At 48.2% G+C, this 25,702-nt stretch overlaps 2 protein-coding genes across 8 annotated transcripts in view; one reads left to right on the forward strand and one right to left on the reverse strand.

The window, feature by feature from the left end:
* GNL3 (G protein nucleolar 3) overlaps positions 1-13,499 on the reverse strand; it is a 79,035-nt gene extending 65,536 nt beyond the window's left edge. Inside the window, exons 1-5 of the mRNA XM_063940629.1 lie at positions 13,384-13,499; positions 12,271-12,329; positions 11,826-11,963; positions 11,600-11,713; positions 11,307-11,390 (exon numbers count right to left, since the gene is read on the reverse strand). Of these exons, the coding sequence (XP_063796699.1) occupies positions 11,307-11,390; positions 11,600-11,713; positions 11,826-11,963; positions 12,271-12,329; positions 13,384-13,396 (408 nt within the window). The 5' untranslated portion in view covers positions 13,397-13,499. The remainder of the gene's footprint in view (positions 1-11,306; positions 11,391-11,599; positions 11,714-11,825; positions 11,964-12,270; positions 12,330-13,383) is intronic.
* A 184-nt stretch (positions 13,500-13,683) lies between these two features.
* The window catches only part of PBRM1 (polybromo 1), a 262,604-nt gene continuing 250,585 nt past the window's right edge, over positions 13,684-25,702 (forward strand). For all 7 annotated transcript variants that reach the window (XM_063940622.1, XM_063940624.1, XM_063940623.1 and 4 more), the window contains exon 1: positions 13,684-14,036. In XM_063940622.1, coding sequence (XP_063796692.1) covers positions 13,983-14,036 — 54 coding nt within the window. In that variant the 5' untranslated portion in view covers positions 13,684-13,982. The remainder of the gene's footprint in view (positions 14,037-25,702) is intronic.

The raw sequence follows: 25,702 nt of genomic DNA on the forward strand, positions 1-25,702 counted from the left end.
GCACCACAATAGGTTGGTTCACATGAAACACTGATACCACCATGGGAAGGAATTGGGAACGAGTCCTCAATTCCGCCCTATCCATATAAAAAAAAAAAAAAAAAATCAGATAAGGGCTTTTGCACGATAAAGCCGCCAATTCTGATACACGCCTGGCCGACACCAAGGCCAACAGCATGACCACTTTCCACGTGAGGTATTTTAGCTCCACGGATTTAAGTGGCTCAACCCAATGCGACTTCAGGAAATCCAACACCACGTTGAGATCCCACGGTGCCACTGGAGGCACAAACGGGGGCCGACTATGCAGCACTCCCTTAACAAAAGTCTGAACTTCAGGCAGTGAAGTCAGTTCTATTTTGGAAGAAAATCGATAGAGCCGAAATCTGGACCTTAATGGAACCCAATTTTAGGCCCCTAGTCACCCCTGACTGTAGGAAGTGCAGAAATCGACCTAGCTGAAATTCCTCCGTTGGGGCCTCACAGCACGCAACATATTTCCGCCATATGCGGTGATAATGGTTTGCGTTCACTTCTTTCCTAGCTTTAATCAGCGTAGGGATAACTTCCTCCGGAATGCCCTTTTCCTTCAGGATCCGGCGTTCAACCGCCATGCCGTCAAACGCAGCCGCGGTACGTCTTGGAACAGACAGGCCCCCTGCTGCAGCAGGTCCTGTCTGAGCGGCAGAGGCCATGGGTCCTCTGAGATCATTTCTTGGAGTTCTGGGTACCAAGCTCTTCTTGGCCAATCCGGAACAATGAGTATAGTTCTTACTCCTCTCATTATTCTCATTACCCTGGGTATGAGAGGCATAGAAGGGAACACATACACCGACTGGTACACCCACGGTGTTACCAGAGCGTCCACAGCCATCGCCTGAGGGTCCCTTGACCTGGCGCAATATCTTTTTAGCTTTTTGTTGAGGCGGGACGTCATCATGTCCACCTGTGGCCTTTCCCAACGGTGTACAATCATTTGGAAGACTTCTGGATGAAGTCCCCACTCTCCCGGGTGGAGGTCGTGTCTGCTGAGAAAGTCTGCTTCCCAGTTGTCCACTCCGGGAATGAACACTGCTGACAGTGCTAACACATGATTTTCCGCCCATCGGAGAATCCTTGTGGCTTCTGCCATCGCCATCCTGCTTCTTGTGCCGCCCTGTTTACATGAGCGACCGCCGTGATGTTGTCTGACTAGATCAGCACCGGCCGGTGTTGAAGCAGGGGTCTAGCCTGACTTAGGGCATTGTAAATGGCCCTTAGTTCCAGAATATTTATGTGTAGGGAAGTCTCCTGACTTTTCCATAGTCCTTGGAAGTTTCTTCCCTGTGTGACTGCCCCCCAGCCTCGAAGGCTGGCATCCGTGGTCACCAGGACCCAGTCCTGTATGCCGAATCTGCGGCCCTCTCGAAGATGAACACTCTGCAGCCACCACAACAGCGACACCCTGGCCCTTGGAGACAGGGTTATCCGCCGATGCATCTGAAGATGCGACCCGGACCACTTGTCCAACAGATCCCAATGGAAGATCCTTGCATGGAACCTGCCGAATGGAATTTCTTCGTAAGAAGCTACCATCTTTCCCAGGGCTCGCGTGCATTGATGCACCGACACCTGTATTTGTATTAGGAGGTCTCTGACTAGAGATGACAACTCCTTGGCCTTCTCCTCCGGGAGAAACCCTTTTTCCTGTTCTGTGTCCAGAACCATACCCAGGAACAGTAGACGCGTCGTAGGAACCAGCTGCGACTTTGGAATATTCAGAATCCAGCCGTTTGTAGCACTTCCCGAGATAGTGCAACTCAGACTAACAACTGCTCCCAGGACCTCGTCTTTATAAGGAGATCGTCCAAGTACGGGATAATTATTTCGGCCATTACCTTGGTAAATACCCTCGGTGCCGGGGACAGACCAACGGCAACGTCTGGAATTGGTAATGACAATCCTGTACCACAATTTTGAGGTACTCCTGGTGAGGAGGGTAAATAGGGACATGCAGTGTCCAGTGATACCATGAAATTCTCCAGGCTTGCAATAATCGCCCTGAGCGATTCCATTTTGAACTTGAACCTTCGTATATAAGTGTTCAAGGATTTCAATTTTAGAATGGGTCTCACCGAACCGTCTGGTTTCGGTACCCCAAACATTTTGGAATAGTAACCCCGGCCTTGTTGAAGGAGGGGTCCCTTGATTTCACCTGCTGGAAGTACAGCTTGTGAATTGCCGCCAGTACTACCTCCCTTTCTCCGAGGGCAGCAGGCAAGGCTGATGTGAGGTAACGGCGAGGGAGAGTCGCCTCGAACTCCAGCTTGTATCCCTGTGATACTACTTGCAGAACCTAGGGATCCACCTGTGGGCAAGCCCACTGGTCCCTGAAGTTCCCGAGACGCGCCCCCACCGCACTTGTCTCCACCTGTGGAGCCCCAGCGTCATGTGGTGGACTCAGAGGAAGCGGGGGAAGATTTTTGATCCTGGGAACTGGCTGTCTGGTGCAGCTTTTTCCTTCTTCCCTTGTCTCTGTGCAGAAAGGAAGCGCCTTTGACCCGCTTGCTTTTCTGAAGCCGAAAGGACTGTACCGGAAAATACGGTGCTTTCTTAGGCTGTGAGGAAACCTGAGGTAAAATTTTTTCTTCCCAGCTGTTGCTGTGGATACGAGGTCCCAGAGACCATCCCCAAACAATTCCTCACCCTTATAAGGCAGAATCTCCATGTGCCTTTTAAAGTCAGCATCACCTGTCCACTGCCGGGTCTCTAATACCCTCCTGGCAGAATGGACATTGCCTTAATTCTGGATGCCAGCCGGCAAATATCCCTCTGTGCATCCCTCATATATAAGACGACGTCTTTAATATGCTCTATGTTATCAAAATATTATCTCTGTCTAGGGTATTAATATTATCTGGCAGGGTATCAGACCACGCTGCAGCAGCACTATTCATGCTGAGGCAATTGCAGGTCTCAGTATAGTACCTGAGTGTGTATATACAGACTTCAGGATAGCCTCCTGCTTTTTATCAGCAGGCTCCTTCAAAGTGGCCGTATCCTAAGACGGCAGTGCCACCTTTTTTGACAAACGTGTGAGCGCCTTATCCACCCTAGGGGATATCTCCCAACGTGACCTATCCTCTGGCGGGAAAGGGCACACCATCAGTAACTTTTTAGAAATTACCAGTTTCTTATCGGGGGAACCCACGCTTCTTTACACACTTCATTCACTCATCTGATGGGGGAACAAAACACTGGCTGCTTTTTCTCCCCAAACATAAAACCCCTTTTATGTGGTACTTGGGTTCATGTCAGAAATGTGTAACACATTTTTCATTGCCGAGATCATGCAACGGATGTTCCTAGTGGATTGTGTATATGTCTCAATCTCGTCGACACTGGAGTCAGACTCCGTGTCGACATCTGTGTCTGCCATCTGAGGTAACGGGCGTTTTTTTTTTTGAGCCCCTGATGGCCTTTGAGACGCCTGGGCAGGCGCGGGCTGAGAAGCCGGCTGTCCCACAGCTGTTACGTCATCTAGCCTTTTATGTAAGGAGTTGACATTGTCGGTTAATACCTTCCACCTATCCATCCACTCTGATGTCGGCCCCACAGGGGGCGACATCCCATTTATCGGCCTCTGCTCCGCCTCCACGTAACCTTCCTCATCCAACATGTCGACACAGCCGTACCGACACAGGGAATGCTCTGACTGAGGACAGGACCCCACAAAGTCCTTTGGGGAGACAGAGAGAGTATGCCAGCACACACCAGAGCGCTATATAATGCAGGGATTAACACTATAACTGAGTGATTTTTCCCCCAATAGCTGCTTGTATACACATATTGCGCCTAAATTTAGTGCCCCCCCCTCTCTTTTTAACCCTTTAAGCCTGAAAACTACAGGGGAGAGCCTGGGGAGCTGTCTTCCAGCTGCACGGTGAAGAAAAAATGGCGCCAGTGTGCTGAGGGAGATAACCCCGCCCCTTTTTCGGCTGACTTTTCTCCCGCTTTTTTCATGGATTCTGGCAGGGGTATTTATCACATATATAGCCTCTGGGACTATATATAAACGTTATGGTAAGAACTTACCGTTGATAACGTGATTTCTCTTATGTCCACAGGTATCCACAGGATAACATTGGGATATTGTCGAGCGACAGCGAAAATGGCACCAACACGGTCACGAGCTTTCTGGCCTCCCAGGATGCATTGGGGCCTCCACTATATAGTCCCGCCCACTGACTCAGTCAGATCAGTTCTTTCCACAGGGATTATAGGCAGGAACATTAGGTAGAGACCTGTACAGGCGATAAGAACACACATGCACACCCTTCCATACAAGAAGGAAGAGGTTTTTAGTGTGTCTAGATCCTCAAATCAGATGCGTCCAGGTGGGATCCCTGTGGATACCTATGGACATAAGAGAAATCACGTTATCAACGGTAAGTTCTTACCATAACGTTTATTTCTCTGGCTGGGTCCACAGGATTATCCACAGGATAACATTGGGATTCCCAAAGCCATTTTAGTGGTGGGGACGCTCCTGATTGCACAGGAGGACCTTTCGCCCGAAGTCTGCGTCATGAGAGGCAAAAGTATCCAAGGCATAATGTCTGATGAATGTGTTTATGGAAGACCATGTGGCTGCCTTACATATCTGTTCTGCTGATGCACCCTGTTGTGCTGCCCAAGAAGGACCTAACTTACGTGTAGAGTGTGCAGAGACATTAGCCGGAATAGGGAGATCTGCATGAGAATAAGCTTCAGATATTACCACTCGGAGCCATCTCGCCAGCGTCTGTTTACTAGCAGGCCAACCTCTCCTATGGAATCCGTAGAGGATGAAGAGGGAATCTGTTTTCCTGATGGCACTAGTACGATCTATATAGATTTTTAAAGACCGGACCACGTCCAGTGACGCTTCTCCCGCAGATAGTCCCGATACCTGAAAAGCTGGGACTACAATCTCTTCATTCAGGTGAAACTTTGACACCACCTTTGGAAGATAACTAGATCTCGTTCTAAGAACTGCTCTGTCTGGAAAAAAAACTTAGGAAAGGAGACTTACATGATAATGCTCCTAAATCTGACACTCTTCTGGCTGACGCCATTGCCAGTAAAAAAAGAACTTTAATCGTTAACCACTTAAGATCCGCTCTCTCAAGTGGTTCCCAGGGAGCTGCAGGAGGAACAAATGGAGGTTGAATATGTACTACTCCTTGGAAAAACGTACGTACATCCTGTAGGTCAGCAATCTTCTGCTGAAACCATACAGTCAACGCTGAGACTTGCACCCTCAAGGAAGCAACCTTCAACCCCTTATCCAATCCTGCCTGCAGAAAATCCAAAATTCTAGCTACTTTAAAGGCTCTTGGATTGTAATTTTTTCCAGAACACCAATGAATATAGGCTTGCCATATTCTATGATATACACGGGCCGAAGAAGGCTTTCTTGCTCTAAGCATGGTTTGGATTACTTGCTTTGAAAATCCTTTAGCCTCTAAGAGGTTTCAACAGCCACGCCGTCAAAGACAGGCGATCCAGATGACTGACAACAAGGACCCTGCATTAACAGATCTGGACGTTGAGGTAGCAGTATCGGTGCTTCCACGGACATTCTCCACAGATCTATGTACCAATGCCTTCTTGGCCAAGCTGGAGCTATTAGAATGGTTGCTCCTTTTGCCTGTTTTATCTTTCTCACTACTCTGGGTAACAGAGATATTGGAGGGAACAGATATGCCAGCTGAAACCTCCATTCTACTGACAGTGCGTCTACCAGGACTGCTCCTGGGTCCCTTGTTCTTGATCCGTACCTCGGAACTTTGTTGTTTAGACGATACGCCATAAGGTCTATCTCCGGTAGACCCCATCTGTTAACCAGTGTCTGAAACACTTCTGGGTGTAGTGCCCATTCGGTTTCCTGAATGGTGTGCCGACTGAGAAAATCCGCTTCCCAATTTAGTACACCCGGGACAAATACTGCTGACAATGCTGGGAGATGGGAGTTCTGCCCACTTTAGAATGGGAGTTACTTCCTCCATCAGACTCTTGCTGTGAGTCCCTCCTTGATGATTTAGGTATGCTACTGCCGTCGCATTGTCTAAGCGGATCTGGACTGGTCTTCCTTGTAGATTGTCCTTTGCCTGAACTAGGGCCAAGTAAATGGCTCTTATTTCTAACAGATTTAATCGGCAGGCGACTTTCCCTTGCGGTCCATTTTCCCTGGAACCATAGGCTTCCGAGTACCGCCCCCCAACCTTGCAGTCTGGCATCTGTCGTCAGGACTTGCCACTTTTATCCAAAAGGGTCTCCCCTTGTTTAAATGGTCTGTCTGTAGCCACCATGCTAGAGACCTTTTTACATTTACTGGAATCTTTATCATCTGCTTCTTTATTGTTTGATGATTTCCGTTCCATTTTGTCAAAATGAGATGCTGCAATGGTCTGGAGTGGAATTGCGCATATTCCACCATGTCGAACGTTGATACCATCAGACCCAACAGTCGCATTGCTACATGGACTGACATTGTCTGGGCTTGCAACGCTTCCTGAGCCATGACCTGCACCTTGACTATTTTCTTCTCTGGTAAGAGAACTCTCTGTAGGTCTGAATCCAATATGGCTCCCAAATGAACCATCCGCTGTGATGGATTCAGGGACGACTTCTCCCAATTTATGAGCCACCGGTGTCTCTGTAAACAAACTATCGTCTGTTGGAGATGGCTCAACAGTAAATCTTGCGACTGTGCTAAGATTAATAGGTCGTCTAGGTATGGGAATATCCTTATCCCTTGTTTGCGCAGACAAGCTGCCATAACCACCATGATCTTGGTAAACACCCTGGGTGCTGTAGCTAGCCCGAAGGGCAGAGCTTGGAACTGGAAGTGTTCCTTGAGGATGGCAAACCTGAGGTAACACTGATGTGATAGTGCTATAGGCACATGTAGGTAAGCATCCCGCACATCCAGAGATACCATATAGTCTCCAGGTTCCATAGCCAACATTATGGAGCGTAACGTCTCCATGTGGAACTTCGGGATCCATATGTAATTGGTCAACATCTTCAGATTTAGAATTGGTCGATATGACCCATTTGGTTTCTGGATTAGAAACAGATTGGAGTAATACCCCTGTCCCTTTTGTGATGGAGGTACTGGGACAATCACACATGACTGCAGTAATTTTTGGACTGCTTCTTGCAGGGCATTGGCCTTCGACTCTATACAAGACGGGCTGGTGCAAAAAAATCTTTGAGGAGGCTGCCTCCTGAATGGGAACCCATACCCCTGAGATACTACCTTCTGCACCCAGGCATCTGTTGTTGACTGTTGCCATGTGTGTGCCAATTGCAGGAGTCGGCCCCCAACCCTGGAATCCTCCAGGCGGAGGCCCGTCTCTTCAGGCTGAGGGCTTTTGTTCAGGTTTGGAAGCTGGCTTTTTGCTAGCCCACTGCTTCCTACCCCTGGATTTAAACTGGGGTTGTTTAGGCTCCTCTTCACCTTTCGCTTTGCTTTGCCAGCGAAATGAGCGAAATTTTAAACCCTTGGACTTAGGGTTGTAGGTAGCCGGAAATCTGACCTTCTTCGATTCAGCCTCTGACTCTAGGATATCCGATAAAGGTTTTCCAAATAATATATTACCCACGAAAGGCAATGCTTCCAATTCCTTCTTGGACTCCGCATCTGCCTTCCAGGTCCGTAGCCAGACTGCTCTGCGAGCGACTACTGCCAGGGCTGAAGCTTTAGAAGCAACAGTGCCTACATCAATGGCTGCTTCTTCTAAATACTGGGCAGATTGTCTTAAACGGCAAAGACGATCCTCTTGCTCCCTAGTAGGAGAGGGGATGTCATTCTCTAGTTCCTCTATCCATTCGCCCATTGCCTTTGCTACCCAGGCCGAAGCCATAGCAGGTCTTACCACTGCACCCACAAGAGAAAAAATATTTTTCAATAGGCTCTCTACCCTCCTGTCTGTGACATCATTCAAAGAGGTAGACGACAGTGGCAAAGCAGATTTGTGCACGAGTCGCAGAACATGTGCATCTACTTTTGGAGGAACTTCTCTCTTCGAACAATCTCCAGCAGGAAATGATAATAAGAATCCCATCTCCTAGGAATCTTATACTTTTTACCGGGCGCTGCCCAAGACTCATCCATCATTTCCGTCAACTCCTCTGACGCTGGAAATTCAGCTTTCACTGACTTTGTTCGTTTGAATACAGGTGCTTTTGCTTTTAACGCTGTCTTGGCTGGTTCTTCCAGAGAAAGCACAGCCTTTACTGCATTAATGAGTTCAGCTACATCATCTGAACTAAAGCTCTGCGACTGATCATCATACGGAGTTGAATCTATTGTTTCCGCATCATCATCCGATGTATCCTCTTGTGTAGTCTGCCATACAGACGTATCTGTCTTAGTCTTACCTACCCCTTGGTTGCTTGTAGAGGCTACTGGAACCAGACCATAGGAAGGGAGCTGCATGTATGGGTTCATAGTGTAACCTAACCCTTGAGGTGGTGCTACTGGAGCTAACCTGTCCACTATTGAAGACAGAGTCTTTGCGAACATATTCCATGGTGGCTCTACTGGAGGTTGAACTAACTCCTGTTTTTTACTTTGCTGAAAAGCGAAACAGTTTGCACACAAACCCTCATGAGTGACCAATTGAATCATATCAATTACCCCTGACTTACAAGATAAGCATGTTAGGGCTGTAGGAGTGCTTGACAAATTCTCCTCATCACTTTTGCCGCTCACAGACATTTTTTCTGATATTGACTACACAATTTTGTGACTGAACCACACCCTATAATCAGTATATAGAGGTGAAATCAATCTGACCACAGTGCACCTGATTTGAGGGTCAGAACAGGACTGACATTACACAGAAAAGTCAGCACACATACTAGCAGTCAGTCACATGTTAAAGCATTAGACATTGTCATATGAGAATACAACCTCCATAATAACTTATACATAAGTAGGAAAATTGTACTTCTGTTTAACTGGTTCTTTTTCAACATAACATGCAGAAAACACAGTAATATACAGGTCTCATATGCAATACGTACTAAAAATTAACAGTGCACACTAAGAAGTAGAAGGAATTTTTAGTACTGTATACCCTGCCTCCAGGGAGCGGGATACAGGGAGACTCACCACACTTCCATATCCAAGCAAAGACGCTCGAAAGACGCTGAGTGGATTCAGACGCTACTGGTGTACACTGCCGCTCTTGGTAACTGATAACGGACACGGACGCTCACCAACGGACACGGACGCTGAGCGACTCCACGTGCATGCAGACACTAAAGGCCTGCGACTCGGTCTGGGCGGGTTTATATCCAGTGTACACAACCGCAGCGTCTAAGCTGCGACCGAGTACCCTCGTGGTAGCGTCTGAGCCGGAAGTGAGGTCATTCAGTTCATGAAACGAGAGACCCGCGGGAACTGGCCATGAACTCGGAGGAGGGACGGCCAGGAGAGCGTCTGAAACCCCCTGTTGACTTAAACTCCCAGGATCGCGGCCTCACCTAGTCCTGGCGCCTATGATCCCCGGAGCGTAGCGCTGTCACACTCGAGATGTTCGGCGCATCAACACGCTGTTTGTAGTCTCCACCAAATCAGCGTAGCTGTGTCCTGACCCCTCTAGTAAGAGGAAGTCCATATACTCACTGTCTCCCCATGCTCCGGCCACAGCCTGGTAACGTCTGCTGGACCTGCTAGAACATCCGACACAGACGCCCGTCGAGACAGCACTGTACCGCGAAGGTAAGCGTTGTTGCGACCCGGTGGGGAGTTGTTGGAGCGACTCTTTCTAATACACTTTTAAGACGCTGTTAAGAGAAGTCGCTCAAACCAAAACAGTAAGTCTATAAAAATAAAGTAATGAAAACTTGAGGCTGCTTTCACAGCAGCCCTGTGACCATGCGGCTTCCTGCCGCACCAAGCAAAAAACTGATCTGACTGAGTCAGTGGGCGGGACTATATAGTGGAGGCCCCAATGCATCCTGGGAGGCCAGAAAGCTCGTGACCGTGTTGGTGCCACTTTCGCTGTCGCTCGACAATATCCCAATGTTATCCTGTGGATAATCCTGTGGACCCAGCCAGAGAAATTGTGATTTTTTTGCCAGCCAAGGTATTCATATTGCTGCTCAGGGCGCGCCCCCCCCCCCCCCCCAGCACCCATCAGTGACCGGAGTGTGAGGTGTGCATGAGGAGCAATGGCGCACAGCTGCAGTGCTGTGCGCTACCTTGTTGAAGACCGAAGTCTTCTGCCGCCAATTTCCAGGACCATCTTCATGCTTCTGGCTCTGTAAAGGGGACGGCGGCGCGGCTCCGGGACAGAACGATCGAGGTCGGGTCCTGTGTTCGATCCCTCTGGAGCTAATGGTGTCCAGTAGCCTAAGAAGCCCAAACTATCTCCAGTCAGGTAGGTTCGTTTCTTCTCCCCTTAGGCCCTCGTAGCAGTGAGTCTGTTGCCAGCAGATCTCACTGAAAATAAAAAACCTAACAAATACTTTCTTTTCTAGGAGCTCAGGAGAGCCCCTAGTGTGCATCCAGCTCAGCCGGGCACAAGATTCTAACTGAGGTCTGGAGGAGGGTCATAGTGGGAGGAGCCAGTGCACACCAGGTAGTCCTAAAGCTCTCTTTAGTTGTGCCCAGTCTCCTGCGGAGCCGCTATTCCCCATGGTCCTTATGGAGTCCCAGCATCCACTTAGGACGTCGGAGAAATGTATTGCGTAGACTGTATTGTGATGACAGTTGCCATTCACTACTGTGACAATTCTCCAGCAGATGCTAGAGTATCAAAATAACGAATTAGCACAAATTGCAATGTTTTGGTATACAAGCTTACACTGCTTTTTGTACTAAAAACAAATATTTTTTGGATTTACTTTGGGGCCTCATTCGTCTAATTTACCAGTGTCATCTCTGGGATACACCGAAAACATGCAGTGGGACATGAAGGGTTAAGGTCATACTCATTGGATCGTTACATATTTCTCATTGTGTAGGAGATATAGCAGCACGGACCGTGCCACTATAGCACTCCCTGCTTCATCTTATTACCGAAGCGACACAGGAAGCTACACCAACAAGATGTATTTATATGTTGTCTGCCGAAGTGCTCTCCCCGCCCCTGTTTTTCACATTGCCCTGCATATTTGTGTGCTAGCTTGTATATAGCTACGTGCCCGTCATGTATCGCGCACACCAGCACATTCATACATGGGAAGAAGTGGTATCAGTGCACACAACCGATACCTTTCTCCCCCATAACGACTAATCTTACATCTACCGCTATGTCTGCACTTACTTTGTTTGCTTCACTGCAGAGAAATCTTGTTGAATTTCTAGCAACAGTCTTCTTGGGCTTTGGTTTTGGAAGTTCTTTCTTTTCCTTGGAGAAAGAAAACAATATAGCATTAAATACTAAATGTAAAATATATCTGCAGCAATATGCTTAAAACACCCAAAAAGGACCAATAAAGTGCTAGTCCCATCTAAAGGACGCTTGCAAGGTGTTTTCTTATAAACAAAAACCCAGAGGAAATATTCATAATAAAGTCCATGAGCCAAAATTGTAAGTTAACCAGAGCCCAGGGTTACCTTTATTTCCTTCTTTTTCCTTTCAGGTTTATCTGCTTTTTTGTCTTCTAATTTTCTTTTCTTTGCAACTTCTTTTTGTCTTTCAAGTTTCTGCTGTCGTTTTAATTCTTCTCTCTTGAAGAAAGAGGATACAGAGGTTAGTAATGGGCCAGCAACTAGCAATTAAACCAAACACAGGCACATTGTACCCAAGATCATGAGTGTGGAGATTGCCGATTGAAATTACCATTTGCTTTCGCTGCTCCGCTTCTCGCAAAATATCTTCCTTGAAAGGGGCATCATTGGGGATGCTGATATCCCTCTTTGGCTTCCTATGACCAGCTTTCTTTGCTTCCTTAGCGACCTTCCGCTTGTGTTCTCTGACCTAAGAAAAGTTTATCAGTTATTAATAAAAATAGACTGTCACTTGAATGTCCTTTACAAAGTAAAGCTGTAAAACCCATCTAAAATACTGCTTTGGCCGCCAAAATATTGCACATTTCATCTTGCAGCTCTGGAGGCTGGCGAACTGAAATGTGTTTGAAATATGCTGCTATTCGCTCCAAACGGAGGTACAACTAAATTGCCATCTAGTTGTTGCGGCACCATCTAGTGGCAGCCACGGGGAACAACAACTGAATTCCCCCTCAGACTCTAAAATCAGTCCTCAATGTGTGTTCATATAAACGTACCTTTTTCTGGATTTTAAACCGTTTGCTACATGACATCCGCTTACTAGCTTTTTTTAACTCTGTAAAAGTAAAACAGAAAAACAGCATTTACTTTTGTGAACAAATCATCCTTGAGGTGAGGCTATGACCTTTCATTAGTTTACTGAACAACATAAAACTATCTTATACTTCAAACAACTGTCAAAATACAGTCTTAAAGAAAATTTACTAACATATGAATACTTAAAACGGATGTGAGCCATGCATCTAGCGGTGATTCACCAATGGCGATCAAGAACGCTGATTAATGGACATCAATGATAGTATATCTGTTGTAGATTTGTAAAAAAAAAAAAAAAACTTAATTTCAATTATCCCCGACTTGCAGATTCTGATAATTTTGTGGTTAGAATCAGTGAATCAAAAATTTCCCTGTTCCCCCCCAACCAAGGCATTAGGAGAAAGGGGAACTGACCTAATTTTCCCCTGATGCACTGGCCTATAAGGAAACATACAGGTATTGCCAAATCAAAGTTTTTATTTTCAAGGTCTTATACATTGAATATAGAATAGGTGAATTTGTTTTTAGGAATAATGATGAATATGATATCACCTTTATATTGTGATGCCTCAGAATCATCTTTGTGATATGATGCGTGTATTATGAATATATAATGTTTAGCATTACATATTTGGTCTTGCTATCATTTAACTAACAAGTGGTTTCCGTTATGGTATTCAACACGTATTATAGATATATGAGCAGTGTGACAGCGCTGCCTTGTATCACCACTTGGGAGAGCTGTGTCCTGTGCGGTACGGAATGGCCGGAGGCACGGCGTTACCGCATGTGAGGCCTACACCTGATGGGGAAACCACGCTAAAGACACACGCCTGGCTAAATACATGCAATGCAGGCAATGGAGGAGCACATGCGTGTGCACATACACCCCAACCCCATACAGGACGGCTGCAGAGCACATGGGTCAGCGCACACGCACCCTGTCGCCTGTATGAAGGAGCACATGTATGTGCACACACACTCACGCTGGAGGGTACAGGAGAAATACATAACGCAAGAGCCGGGGCACCGGTCTCACACGCCATAGCACACCGCTTGCAGAGCAGACTTACTCGGGCGCTTCATGTCTCCGGTCCCTCCTGGTCCGCAGCGCGTGAGAAAGGGCCGAGCTCGCTCCCAATTCCCTACGTCACATCCGCAACCCTTCCGCCCGGCCGCAGCTGCTGCAGTATGCTATTCCGCTGTGGGCGGGGTTACGAATGGAAACGCCCCTTTGGTAAAGCCGGTACAGGTTCACCCGTTTCTATAGGACATTCTTTAGAGTCATCCGTCCTTAGCGAAGATACTGTCCCCTAGCACAGGAGGCCGGGCTCCCGCATACAGCCCCAAGGGAGACACTCTGGCAGCTGCCGCAATATCGCCGGTAGCTCCGCCTGTTGTCTCGCGTATCCCCGCCCTTAGGCTGGCACCAGCCTTTCTGGAAGCCGCTGCTGTGCTCGCGCAGGTAGCCGCGCCCACATGTTGGTGCCTGTAGCCCCGCCCACCTGTTGGCGCCTGTAGCCCCGCCCCTTAGTGCAGTGCTGTTGCTTGCTGCCCCCTGCTGGCCAGCCAGTGTGTTGACTCGCGGCCTGCCGCTCGGTGATCGCAGCCAGCAGCGCGGCTCATTGATCTGTATTTCGGGTTCAGGTACCGGCCGGTATTTCGTGCAGCCATGGCGACTCCAGCGTGGCAGCGGCAGCGCCTGCCCGGATGGCGGCGGCGCTCGGTGAGTGTGGGGAACACCGGGGCGGGCTTGTGAGGGAAGTATACGGCGGGGTTACAATGTTCCTTTGTTTGAATGATTTGCTTCTGCTCCTTTCTCGGTCCATTCATCTCCCCGGTTGCCCCATAGACCGACAGGACAGTCCCTGATACCGATATTATGCATGTCACTGCTTTTCTGATGGCAACCACGTCCCTAGCACCCACCTATCACCCTATCCCTGGTGCCCAGGTATTACCCCATCCCCGGTGCCCAGGTATTACCCCATCCCCGGTGCCCAGGTATTACCCCATCCCCGGTGCCCAGGTATTACCCCATCCCCGGTGCCCAGGTATTACCCCATCCCCAGGTATTACCCCATCCCCAGGTATTACCCCATCCCCAGGTATTACCCCATCCCCAGGTATTACCCCATCCCCAGGTATTTCCCCATCCCCGGCGGCCAGGTATTTCCCCATCCCCGGCGGCCAGGTATTTCCCCATCCCCGGCGGCCAGGTATTACCCCATCCCCGGCGCCCAGGTATTACCCCTATCCCCGGCGCCCAGGTATTACCCCTATCCCCGGCGCCCAGGTATTACCCCTATCCCCGGCGCCCAGGTATTACCCCTATCCCCGGCGCCCAGGTATTACCCCTATCCCCGGCGCCCAGGTATTACCCCTATCCCCGGCGCCCAGGTATTACCCCTATCCCCGGCGCCCAGGTATTACCCCTATCCCCGGCGCCCACATAGTTCCCCATCTGCCATGCCTACATAGTACCTCATCCCTGATGCCCATCTATTATCCCATCACCAAATCCCACCTATTTCTCTTTCCCTGGCATCCACATATTACTCCATCATTCTGCTCACCTATTACCCCATCCCTAGTATCCCTATATTGTATACCTATGCTGATACTATATATGCAAAAGTGGCCAAAAGGTAGATCGCTATTTTTAAATGTAAGCGTTATTATTGGTGTTATTTGACGTTGGCAGATCACCGGTAAGTAAGTGAACAAAAAGTAGATCCCAAGTCCCAAAAGTCTGGCTACCCATGATATATGGCATTCTTCTATTACTGAGGTATATTCTCTCATAGAGATCATGAAGTTTAGGATTCTAGACCTTGGACAGCACAGCAGACGTTCATGTTAGGTCACAGTGTAACTTTGTTATATAATTCTTCATCAGTTTCCTGTATCTCCCAGTTCTACAATCCTTGTATCTCCCAGTTCTACAATCCTTATATACAGTTTATGTCAGTGGTTCCCAAGCCTCCTTGAATCACGGCTCCCTAGAACAGTGTTTTTCAACCACTGTTCCGTGGCACACTAGTGTGCCCTGAGCAGTCTCCAGGTGTTGCCATAGAAGCAGAGCCAGGCCCGTCAGTATTTTGCAGCTACTGATGCTCTGGAACGATCAATACTGGTGGGTTTAGTGATTGCAGAGCCAGTTCTAATTTTGGGCCCAGGCAGTGTTGGGCTCTTCTGGCTTTCTCAGATGTGGCTCAGGCGTTACCTATGGAGAAGCTGCAACATGGCATCCTAGGACACGCAACTGCACCATGCATCACCATTATATTTGAGTGTGCCTTGGCAATATTTAAATCTTCTTCAGTATGCCGCGAGTTGTAAAAGGTTGAAAATCTCTGCCCTAGAGTATCAGATTTTTTTCTTCTAGGCCAAATGTTTCTTTTTTAGAAGTTCAGAAAAAAATATTCTATGTTATCCTTAGGCTCAGTTATGTGGTGAGGGGCAGGATTCACTTCTGTTTGTCCACATTATATGATTGGAAGCCTCAAGCTCTGGTCTTGCCTATTACATGGAATATAAATCATTTGATTTGGTCCTGGACCACCAAACCTGGGCACCCCTGCAAGGTCCCCAAAGCGCCCAGTTTGGGAACTACTGGTTTATGTTATTAGAACTTTGCTGACTTTAATAGTATGTGGTGTGAACATATAATCATTTGATTCACTCTCCCCATTATACACCACATTCTCCCTAATATTACAGAGTATTACAGAAGTTTCTCATGGTTTACCCTTTGTTGCTTTCTAATTGCCCATGTAAAGTTAGGCACACACTATACAATTATCGGGCCAATCAGTAATTGATTAGTTTGTTCACCGATTATCAGATTGGATGTTTGTATCTTCCATCTTGCTTAAAAGATGTGGTAAATGTGCTGTTATCGTGCACTTTTTGTAGTGTGTAATTCTCTGACGATAGACTGGCTGACAATTCCGTGGCTACATAGGCAGGTAATTTCTGCAGTGTGTACAACAGAGGTGACCAAAAGGTAGATTGCGATCTACCAGTAGCTCGCAGAGCATCCACCAGTAGATTGCGACAGACTTAACAGAAAACTGTAAGGAGCCTGCCGCCGCTGCTTCTCTTCACAGTTCCCAGGAAAACAGGGTGCGTGGGTGACGTAATGATGTCACCCGCGATGTGATGAGCCTGGGCACTAGTTGGATCCAGTTTGATCCAGCCGGAGGTGGCAACGACATGAGAAGCAGCCAATGGGAGGCCATGCAGCGTGAAAGCGGGAGAGTGACTGCGGGGTGAGGGAGAACTGAAGCTAGGCCGCGTGACAACTTGTCAAGTAAGTTATGCAAAGGGGGGTTTCTTCACAAGGGTAGGGACGATCTGCAAAGGGGTGGTGGAGGGATCTGCACAGAGCGTGGTATCTTCACCAAGGGGTTTTTTTTTTTACACAAGGGGGGATCTGCAAAGGGTAGAGGATCTGCACAGAGAGAATTATTGTACAGGGGCTAATATACAGGGAACTGGAAGGGGGGATATCTGCATAGTGGGGGATTTGCACGGAGGAGGGTATTGTACAGGGGGCTATTATGTAGGGGAGTGGAAGGGGGGATTTGCACAGAGGGGGGTTATTTGATGTCATTCTTAATGCTATTTTTAAATGTGCACATTAATATTGGTGCTGTTATTTGATGTTATCATTATTAATGCTATTTTTAAATGTGAGCTTTAATATTGGTGTTATTTGACACCAGTAGATCACCGGTAAGTAAGTGAACAAAAGGTAGATCCCAGGTTCCAAAAGTCCGGCCACCCCTGGTGTACAGGAACACTTTATTTCAATCTGATCATTAGAATAGATAATAGGGAGGACTGCAAGGAACAATTGTGTAGTCAGTACACACAATGGGGTTCATTCAGAGTTGTTAGCAATTGGTCAAAACCAAATTTCACTGCAGGTGGGGCTGATGTAACGTGCAGAGAGAGTTAGATTTGGGTGGGGTGTGTTCAAACTGAAATCTAAATTGCAGTGTAAAAATAAAGCAGCCAGTATTTACCCTGCACAGAAACAGTATAACCCCATACCTCCCAACATGACCCTCTCCAGGAGGGACACAATGCTCTGCTTCTGGACTTTTCGCTTAATTTATGATTGCAGGCACCTGTGTTAAACAGGTTAATGGATAAGAAAGGTGTTTCAGCACAGGTGATGGCAATCATAAATTAAGAGGGAAGTCCAGGAGCAGAGCATTCTGTCCCTCCTGGAGAGGGTCATGTTGGGAGGTATGTAACCCATCTAAATCTCTCTACACATGCCCCATCTGCACTGTAACATGGTTTTGCCCAGTTGCTAACTTTTTTAGTTTGCAAACAACTCTAAATAACTCCCAGTATCAGGTGTTCTCTGGAATGTTTCTTCACAACAGAAGGTGTTTTCCCAGCTCTAGGAATGGAAATTGGGTTAATTGAATAGACAATGGCCATTATTATTCTACAGTATTCTTGTGAGTTGTTGGTTTATTATATTGTTCTGCTCCAGAGTTTATAGCTATTGAGTTGTCTCTTAAAGTAAGTTGTACCTCAAGTAGTTTTAGATGAATGTGCATGCTGTACATCAGGCCTGGCCAACCTGTGGTCTCCAGCTGTTGTGAAATTACACTTCCCAGCATTCCCTGCCAGAGTTTTAGCATCCCCTAATAGCAAAACTGTGGCAATGTATGCTGGGACTTGTAGTTTCACAGCAGCTGGAGAGCCACAGGTTGTCCAGGCCTGCTGTAGATGAAATAGAAAAAAACTACAAGGGTGGTTCAGAAAGTAAGATAACAAGTCCTCTCACGTGTGTCGTGTTCTGTATTTCCTTCTAATTTCCCACCAGAGCAGAGCAGGTAGACCACTGCCTCCCTTCACGGCCATTAGACTGCGCGTCATGTCAGTCATACTATCCCTACATCAGTTCATGCCGGGATTGGCGAAAACATGGTCATTCATTGAGGAGCATAGTGTGATCAGATTTCTGCATTTAAATGGTACATCAGCAGCTGAAATTCATCGCCAACTTGTCGTGGTGTATGGTAATAACTTCATATCATGGAAACAGGTTTGGGTATGGGGGACGTGATTGACTGGCTGGATCGCTGCTCATCTTTAACGTTTGTTCTGCCGGTATCAAAGGCAGGTCTAAACCCAAACCTGTTTCCGTGACATGATATCGCGTACACATCGATAAGTTGTTGATGAATTTCAGCTGTTGATGTGCCCTTAAGATGCAGAAACCTAGTCACACTACGCACCTCCATAAATTACCATTTCTCTAACGTCCTAGTGGATGCTGGGAACTCCGTAAGGACCATGGGGAATAGCGGGCTCCGAAGGAGGCTGGGCACTCTAGAAAGATTTATGACTACCTGGTGTGCACTGGCTCCTCCCACTATGACCCTCCTCCAAGCCTCAGTTAGATTTCGTGCCCGGCTGAGGTTGGATGCACACTAGGGGCTCTCCTGAGCCCTTAGAAAGAAAGTATAGATTTAGGTTTTTTATTTTCAGTGAGACCTGCTGGCAACAGGCTCACTGCAGCGAGGGACTAAGGGGAGAAGAAGCGAACTCGCCTGCTTGCAGCCGGATTGGGCTTCTTAGGCTACTGGACACCATTAGCTCCAGAGGGATCGACCGCAGGCCCAGTCCTTGGTGTTCGGTCCCGGAGCCGCGCCGCCGCCCCCCTTACAGAGCCAGAAGCAAGAAGAGGTCCGGAAAAACGGCGGCAGAAGACATCAGTCTTCACCAAGGTAGCGCACAGCACTGCAGCTGTGCGCCATTGCTCCTCATGCACACTTCACACTCCGGTCACTGAGGGTGCAGGGCGCTGGGGGGGGCGCCCTGAGCAGCAATAAAAACACCTTGGCTGGCAAAAATACCACAATATATAGCCCCAGAGGCTATATATGTGGTAAATACCCCTGCCAGAATCCAGGAAAAAGCGGGAGAATAGGCCGCGGAAAAGGGGCGGAGCTATCTACCTCAGACACACTGGCGCCATTTCTCCTTCACAGATCCGCTGGAAGGAAGCTCCCTGGCTCTCCCCTGCAGTCTACACTTCAGAACAGGGTAAAAACAGAGAGGGGGGGCACTAAATTTAGGCGCAATATATATATATATAATATAAAAAGCAGCTATAGGGGACATAACTCAGTTAGTCCCTGCATTATATAGCGCTCTGGTGTGTGCTGGCATACTCTCACTCTGTCCCCCCAAAGGGCTTTTGTGGGTCCTGTCCTCATTCGGAGCATTCCTTGTGTGTGTGCGGTGTGTCGGTACGGCTGTGTCGACATGTTTGATGAGGATAATGATGTGGAGGCGGAGCAGATGCCTTTAGAAGGGATGTCACCCCCTGCGGGGCAGACACCTGAGTGGATGGGCTTATGGAAAGTAATGAGTGCACGTATAGACTCCTTATATAAGAAAATTGACGACATGCCTAATGTGGGACAGCCGACTTCTCAGCTCGTGCCTGCCCAGGCGTCGCATGGGTCGTCAGGGGCTCTAAAACGCCCGCTACCACAAGCAGACCCAGATGTTGACACTGATACTGACACCAGTGTCGACGACGATGAGTCTAACCTAATGCCTACTAAGGCCATTCACTGCATGATTGAGGCAATGAAAGAGGTGTTACACATTTCTGATATAAGTACAGGTACCACTAAAAAGGGTATTATGTTTGGGGAGAAAAAACTACCCGTAGTTTTTCCCCCATCAGATGAATTAAATGAAGTGTGTGAAGAAGCGTGGGCTTTCCCTGATAAAAAATTGGTAATTCCTAAGAAGGTACTAATGGCGTTCCCTTTCCCGCCAGAGGATAGGTCACGTTGGGAAACACCCCCTAGAGTGGATAAAGCGCTCACACTTTTGTCTAAAAAGGTGGCACTACCGTCTCCGGATACGGCCGCCGTCAAGGAACCTGCTGATAGAAAGCAGGAGGCGATCCTGAAGTCTGTGTATACACACACAGGCATTATACTTAGGCCAGCTATTGCGTCAGCTTGGATGTGCAGTGCTGCCGCTGCGTGGTCAGATAAACTGTCAGAAAATATTGACACATTAGACAGAGACACGATCCTGTTAACCATAGACCATATAAAAGACTCAGTCTTATATATGAGAGATGCACAAAGGGAAATCTGCCGACTGGCATCTAAAGTAAGTGCATTGTCCATTTCTGCTAGGAGAGGCTTATGGACTCGCCAGTGGACAGGAGATGCAGATTCAAAAAAGCACATGGAAGTGTTACCATATAAGGGTGAGGAATTATTTGGGGATGGTCTCTCGGACCTAGTTTCCACAGCAACGTCTGGGAAGTCAGCATTTTTACCCCATGTCCCCTCACAGCCTAAGAAGGCGCCGTTTTATCAGGTTCAGTCCTTTCGGACCCAGAAAAACAGGCGTGGAAAAGGCGGGTCCTTTCTGTCCAGAGGCAGAGGTAGGGGAAAAAGGCTGCAACAAACAGCAGGTTCCCAGGAGCAAAAGTCCTCCCCCGCTTCTTCTTCCAAGTCCGCCGCATGACGGTGGGGCTCCCCAGGCGGAGCCAGGTACGGTGGGGGGCCGCCTCAAGAATTTCAGCGATCAGTGGGCTCGCTCACAGGTGGATCCCTGGATCCTTCAAATAGTATCTCAGGGGTACAAACTGGAATTCGAGGCGTCTCCACCCCACCGGTTCCTAAAATCTGCCTTGCCGATTGCTCCCTCAGACAGGGAGGCGGTGCTAGCGGCAATTCACAAGTTGTATTCTCAGCAGGTGATAATCAAAGTACCCCTACTTCAACAAGGCCGGGGTTACTATTCCACACTATTTGTGGTACCGAAACCGGACGGTTCGGTGAGACCCATTTTAAATTTGAAATCCTTGAACACATACATAAAAAAATTCAAGTTCAAGATGGAATCGCTCAGGGCGGTTATTGCGAGCCTGGACGAGGGGGATTACATGGTATCCCTGGACATCAAGGATGCTTACTTGCATGTCCCCATTTACCATCCTCACCAGGAGTACCTCAGATTTGTGGTACAGGATTGCCATTACCAATTCCAGACGCTGCCGTTTGGACTGTCCACGGCACCGAGGGTATTTACCAAGGTTATGGCGGAAATGATGATACTCCTTCGAAAAAAGGGAGTTTTAATTATCCCGTACTTGGACGATCTCCTAATAAAAGCGAGGTCCAAGGAACAGTTGTTGGTGGGAGTAGCACTATCTCAGGAGGTGCTGCACCAGCACGGCTGGATTCTGAATATCCCAAAGTCACAGCTGGTTCCGACAACACGGCTACTGTTCCTGGGTATGATTCTGGATACAGTCCAGAAAAAAGTGTTTCTCCCGGAGGAGAAAGCCAGGGAGTTGTCATCTCTAGTCAGAGACCTCCTGAAACCAAAACAGGTATCAGTGCATCGCTGCACGCGGGTCCTGGGAAAGATGGTGGCTTCTTACGAAGCAATTCCCTTCGGCAGGTTCCATGCCAGAATCTTTCAGTGGGACCTGTTGGACCAGTGGTCCGGATCGCATCTTCAGATGCATCGCTTGATAACCCTGTCTCCAAGAACCAGGGTGTCTCTACTGTGGTGGCTGCAGAGTGCCCATCTTCTAGAGGGCCGCAGGTTCGGCATACAGGACTGGGTCCTGGTGACCACGGATGCCAGCCTTCGAGGCTGGGGGGCAGTCACACAGGGAAGAAACTTCCAAGGACTATGGTCGAGTCAGGAGACTTCCCTTCACATAAATATTCTGGAACTAAGGGCCATCTACAATGCCCTAAGTCAAGCAAAATCCCTGCTCCTACACCAGCCGGTGCTGATCCAGTCAGACAACATCACGGCAGTCGCCCATGTAAATCCACAGGGCGGCACAAGAAGCAGGATGGCGATGGCGGAAGCCACAAGAATTCTCCGATGGGCGGAGAATCATGTACTAGCACTGTCAGCTGTGTTCATTCCGGGAGTGGACAACTGGGAAGCAGACTTCCTCAGCAGACACGACCTCCACCCGGGAGAGTGGGGACTTCATCCAGAAGTCTTCCAGATGCTGGTAAACCGTTGGGAAAAACCACAGGTGGACATGATGGCGTCCCGCCTCAACAAAAAGTTAAAAAGATATTGCGCCAGGTCAAGGGACCCTCAGGCGATAGCTGTGGACGCTCTAGTGACACCGTGGGTGTACCAGTCGGTTTATGTGTTCCCTCCTCTGCCTCTCATACCAAAGGTATTGAGAATAATAAGAAAGCGAGGAGTAAACACCATTCTCGTGGTTCCGGATTGGCTAAGACGAGCGTGGTACCCGGAACTTCAAGAGATGCTCTCAGAGGACCCGTGGCCTCTACCGCTCAGACAGGACCTGCTACAACAGGGGCCCTGTCTGTTCCAAGACTTACCGCGGCTGCGTTTGACGGCATGGCGGTTGAACACCGGATCCTAAAGGAAAAGGGTATTCCGGAAGAAGTCATTCCTACGCTTATTAAGGCCAGGAAAGATGTTACGGCAAAGCATTATCACCGCATATGGCGGAAATATGTTGCATGGTGCGAGGCCAGGAAGGCCCCTATAGAGGAATTTCAACTAGGTCGATTTCTGCATTTCCTGCAAGCAGGAGTGAATATGGGCCTAAAACTAGGCTCCATTAAAGTACAGATCTCGGCTCTGTCGATTTTCTTTCAAAAAGAACTAGCTTCAGTACCTGAAGTTCAGACATTTGTGAAAGGAGTGCTGCATATTCAGCCCCCATTTGTGCCTCCTGTGGCACCTTGGGATCTCAACGTGATGTTGAGTTTCTTAAAATCACATTGGTTTGAGCCACTAAAAACCGTGGATCTGAAATATCTCACGTGGAAAGTGGTTATGTTATTGGCCCTTGCTTCAGCCAGGCGAGTATCAGAATTGGCGGCTTTATCATGTAAAAGCCCTTATCTGATTTTCCATATGGATAGGGCAGAATTGAGGACTCGTCCCCAGTTTCTCCCTAAGGTGGTGTCAGCGTTTCACCTGAACCAGCCTATTGTGGTCCCTGCGGCTACTAAGGATTTGGAGGACTCCAAGTTGCTAGACGTTGTCAGGGCCCTGAAAATATATGTTTCCAGGACGGCTGGAGTCAGAAAATCTGACTCGCTGTTTATCCTGTATGCACCCAACAAGCTGGGTGCTCCTGCTTCTAAGCAGTCTATTGCTCGCTGGCTTTGTAGTACAATTCAGCTTGCACATTCTGTGGCAGGCATGCCACAGCCAAAATCTGTAAATGCCCATTCCACAAGGAAGGTGGGCTCATCTTGGGCGGCTGCCCGAGGGGTCTCGGCTTTACAACTTTGCCGAGCAGCTACTTGGTCAGGGGCAAACACATTTGCAAAATTCTACAAATTTGATACTCTGGCTGAGGAGGACCTGGAGTTCTCTCATTCGGTGCTACAGAGTCATCCGCACTCTCCCGCCCGTTTGGGAGCTTTGGTATAATCCCCATGGTCCTTACGGAGTTCCCAGCATCCACTAGGACGTTAGAGAAAATAAGAATTTACTCACCGGTAATTCTATTTCTCGTAGTCCGTAGTGGATGCTGGGCGCCCATCCCAAGTGCGGATTGTCTGCAATACTTGTAAATAGTTATTGTTAACTAAAGGGTTATTGTTGAGCCATCTGTTGAGAGGCTCAGTTGTTTTCATACTGTCAAACTGGATATAGTATCACGAGTTGTACGGTGTGATTGGTGTGGCTGGTAAGAGTCTTACCCGGGATTCTAAATCCTTCCTTATTATGTCTGCTCGTCCGGGCACGGTGTCCTAACTGAGGCTTGGAGGAGGGTCATAGTGGGAGGAGCCAGTGCACACCAGGTAGTCATAAATCTTTCTAGAGTGCCCAGCCTCCTTCGGAGCCCGCTATTCCCCATGGTCCTTACGGAGTTCCCAGCATCCACTACGGACTACGAGAAATAGAATTACCGGTGAGTAAATTCTTATTTTTTCCACTAGCCCTGCCATCTTACAGCTAATGTTAAGACAGTATGGGGGGAATTCAATTTGTTTCCCCCCCCCTGTGGCTACCACTTGGTGGCGCAAAACAGAACAATTAAATTGTTGCTCCGTTTAGACGCACAGTGGCCGCGAGGATAACATTTCTTCTTGCAGCCTCCTGAGGTGCGAGAAGAAATGTGCGCGAAGTCAGCACTTTGGGCGTCCGAATGGGAGTTTGGATGGCCAATGCAGGACTTTAGACGCGTTTAACTGTTTTACGCAGCTAAACCCTGTCTGTTTCAGGGCAACATGCGCTATGTGCATGGGTGCCCAAACACAATTGAGTCATAACAATTGTTTGGACGTCTAAAAAGTCCAGTTTTAACGGAATTATTAGATGCCCCAAAAAATTGAATTCTCCCCATGACTGATATGAGGTGCAGTCTAATGGCCGTGTGAGGAAGCAGTGGTCTACCTGCTCTGGCCTGGTGGGAAATTAGAATGAAATAGAGAACATTACACACGAGAGAGGTCTTGTTACCTTATTTGTTTTTAAAGTGTTGAGTTGTAATAATCTATATACCATATCCTTTCTCATGCACGTGATACACTGTTCTATATATGCTGCTTGTAGACGAGAAAGGCACTTAGAGGGATTCTTTACTACAAGCCACCTCTTCTTGGTATGTTTAACCCCAAATTTAAAACGGCAAAAGACGCCGTGGCCGAAAAGCTTTGACCGTTTGCCAATTCGTTGTCGCATCATCATATCCCAATATTTTCCTGTGGATCTTGTGGACTTAGGAAAAATACCGTTATCAATGGTAAGTTTGTACCATAATGTGTATTTCCCACTCGTGGGTGTCTACGACACCCATAGAGTTGGTATAGAGCCTGTGGCTCAGACTGGCCCACAGGTGAACAGGGGAAATCTCAGTGCCCAGGGCTGGATTTACCACAAGGCAATCTAGGTGCCCGTAAGGTCCCAAGGGTGCTCGCGACCGCAGCAGCTGCCCCCATCACCCCCCCCGTTCGTGCCAGCACGCCCCTGTTTTGTAGCCACGCCCCTGCAACGTTCCATCTCCGCCTAGGAAACGGAGCGTTGCCGCCTCCCGCCCTGCGAACGCCTCTGCCTGATTGACAGGTAGAAGCGTTTGCATTTTCTCCGGGGCCGCATGATTTTAGTAATTTTTGTGGTAGGATCGCGATTAGCAAACAGTAAAAGCAAACCTATTACAGTCCAATGCAGTAAAAGCAAACGGGAAGCGGTTACAATACCGCTAGTCAGGATCCCGGAGGTTACAATGCCGACGACAGAATTCCCGACTAGCTGTGAAATGCCGCCACCAGAATACCGGTGCCACAGGCTCTTTTCCCTCTGTGTGTGTCCATGACAACCATAGAGGGAGAATATAACCAAGCGCCATGAGCCACTGTG

This window comes from Pseudophryne corroboree, chromosome 9 (genome assembly GCF_028390025.1).
Source record: "Pseudophryne corroboree isolate aPseCor3 chromosome 9, aPseCor3.hap2, whole genome shotgun sequence".
NCBI classification, from domain to species: Eukaryota; Metazoa; Chordata; class Amphibia; order Anura; family Myobatrachidae; genus Pseudophryne; species Pseudophryne corroboree.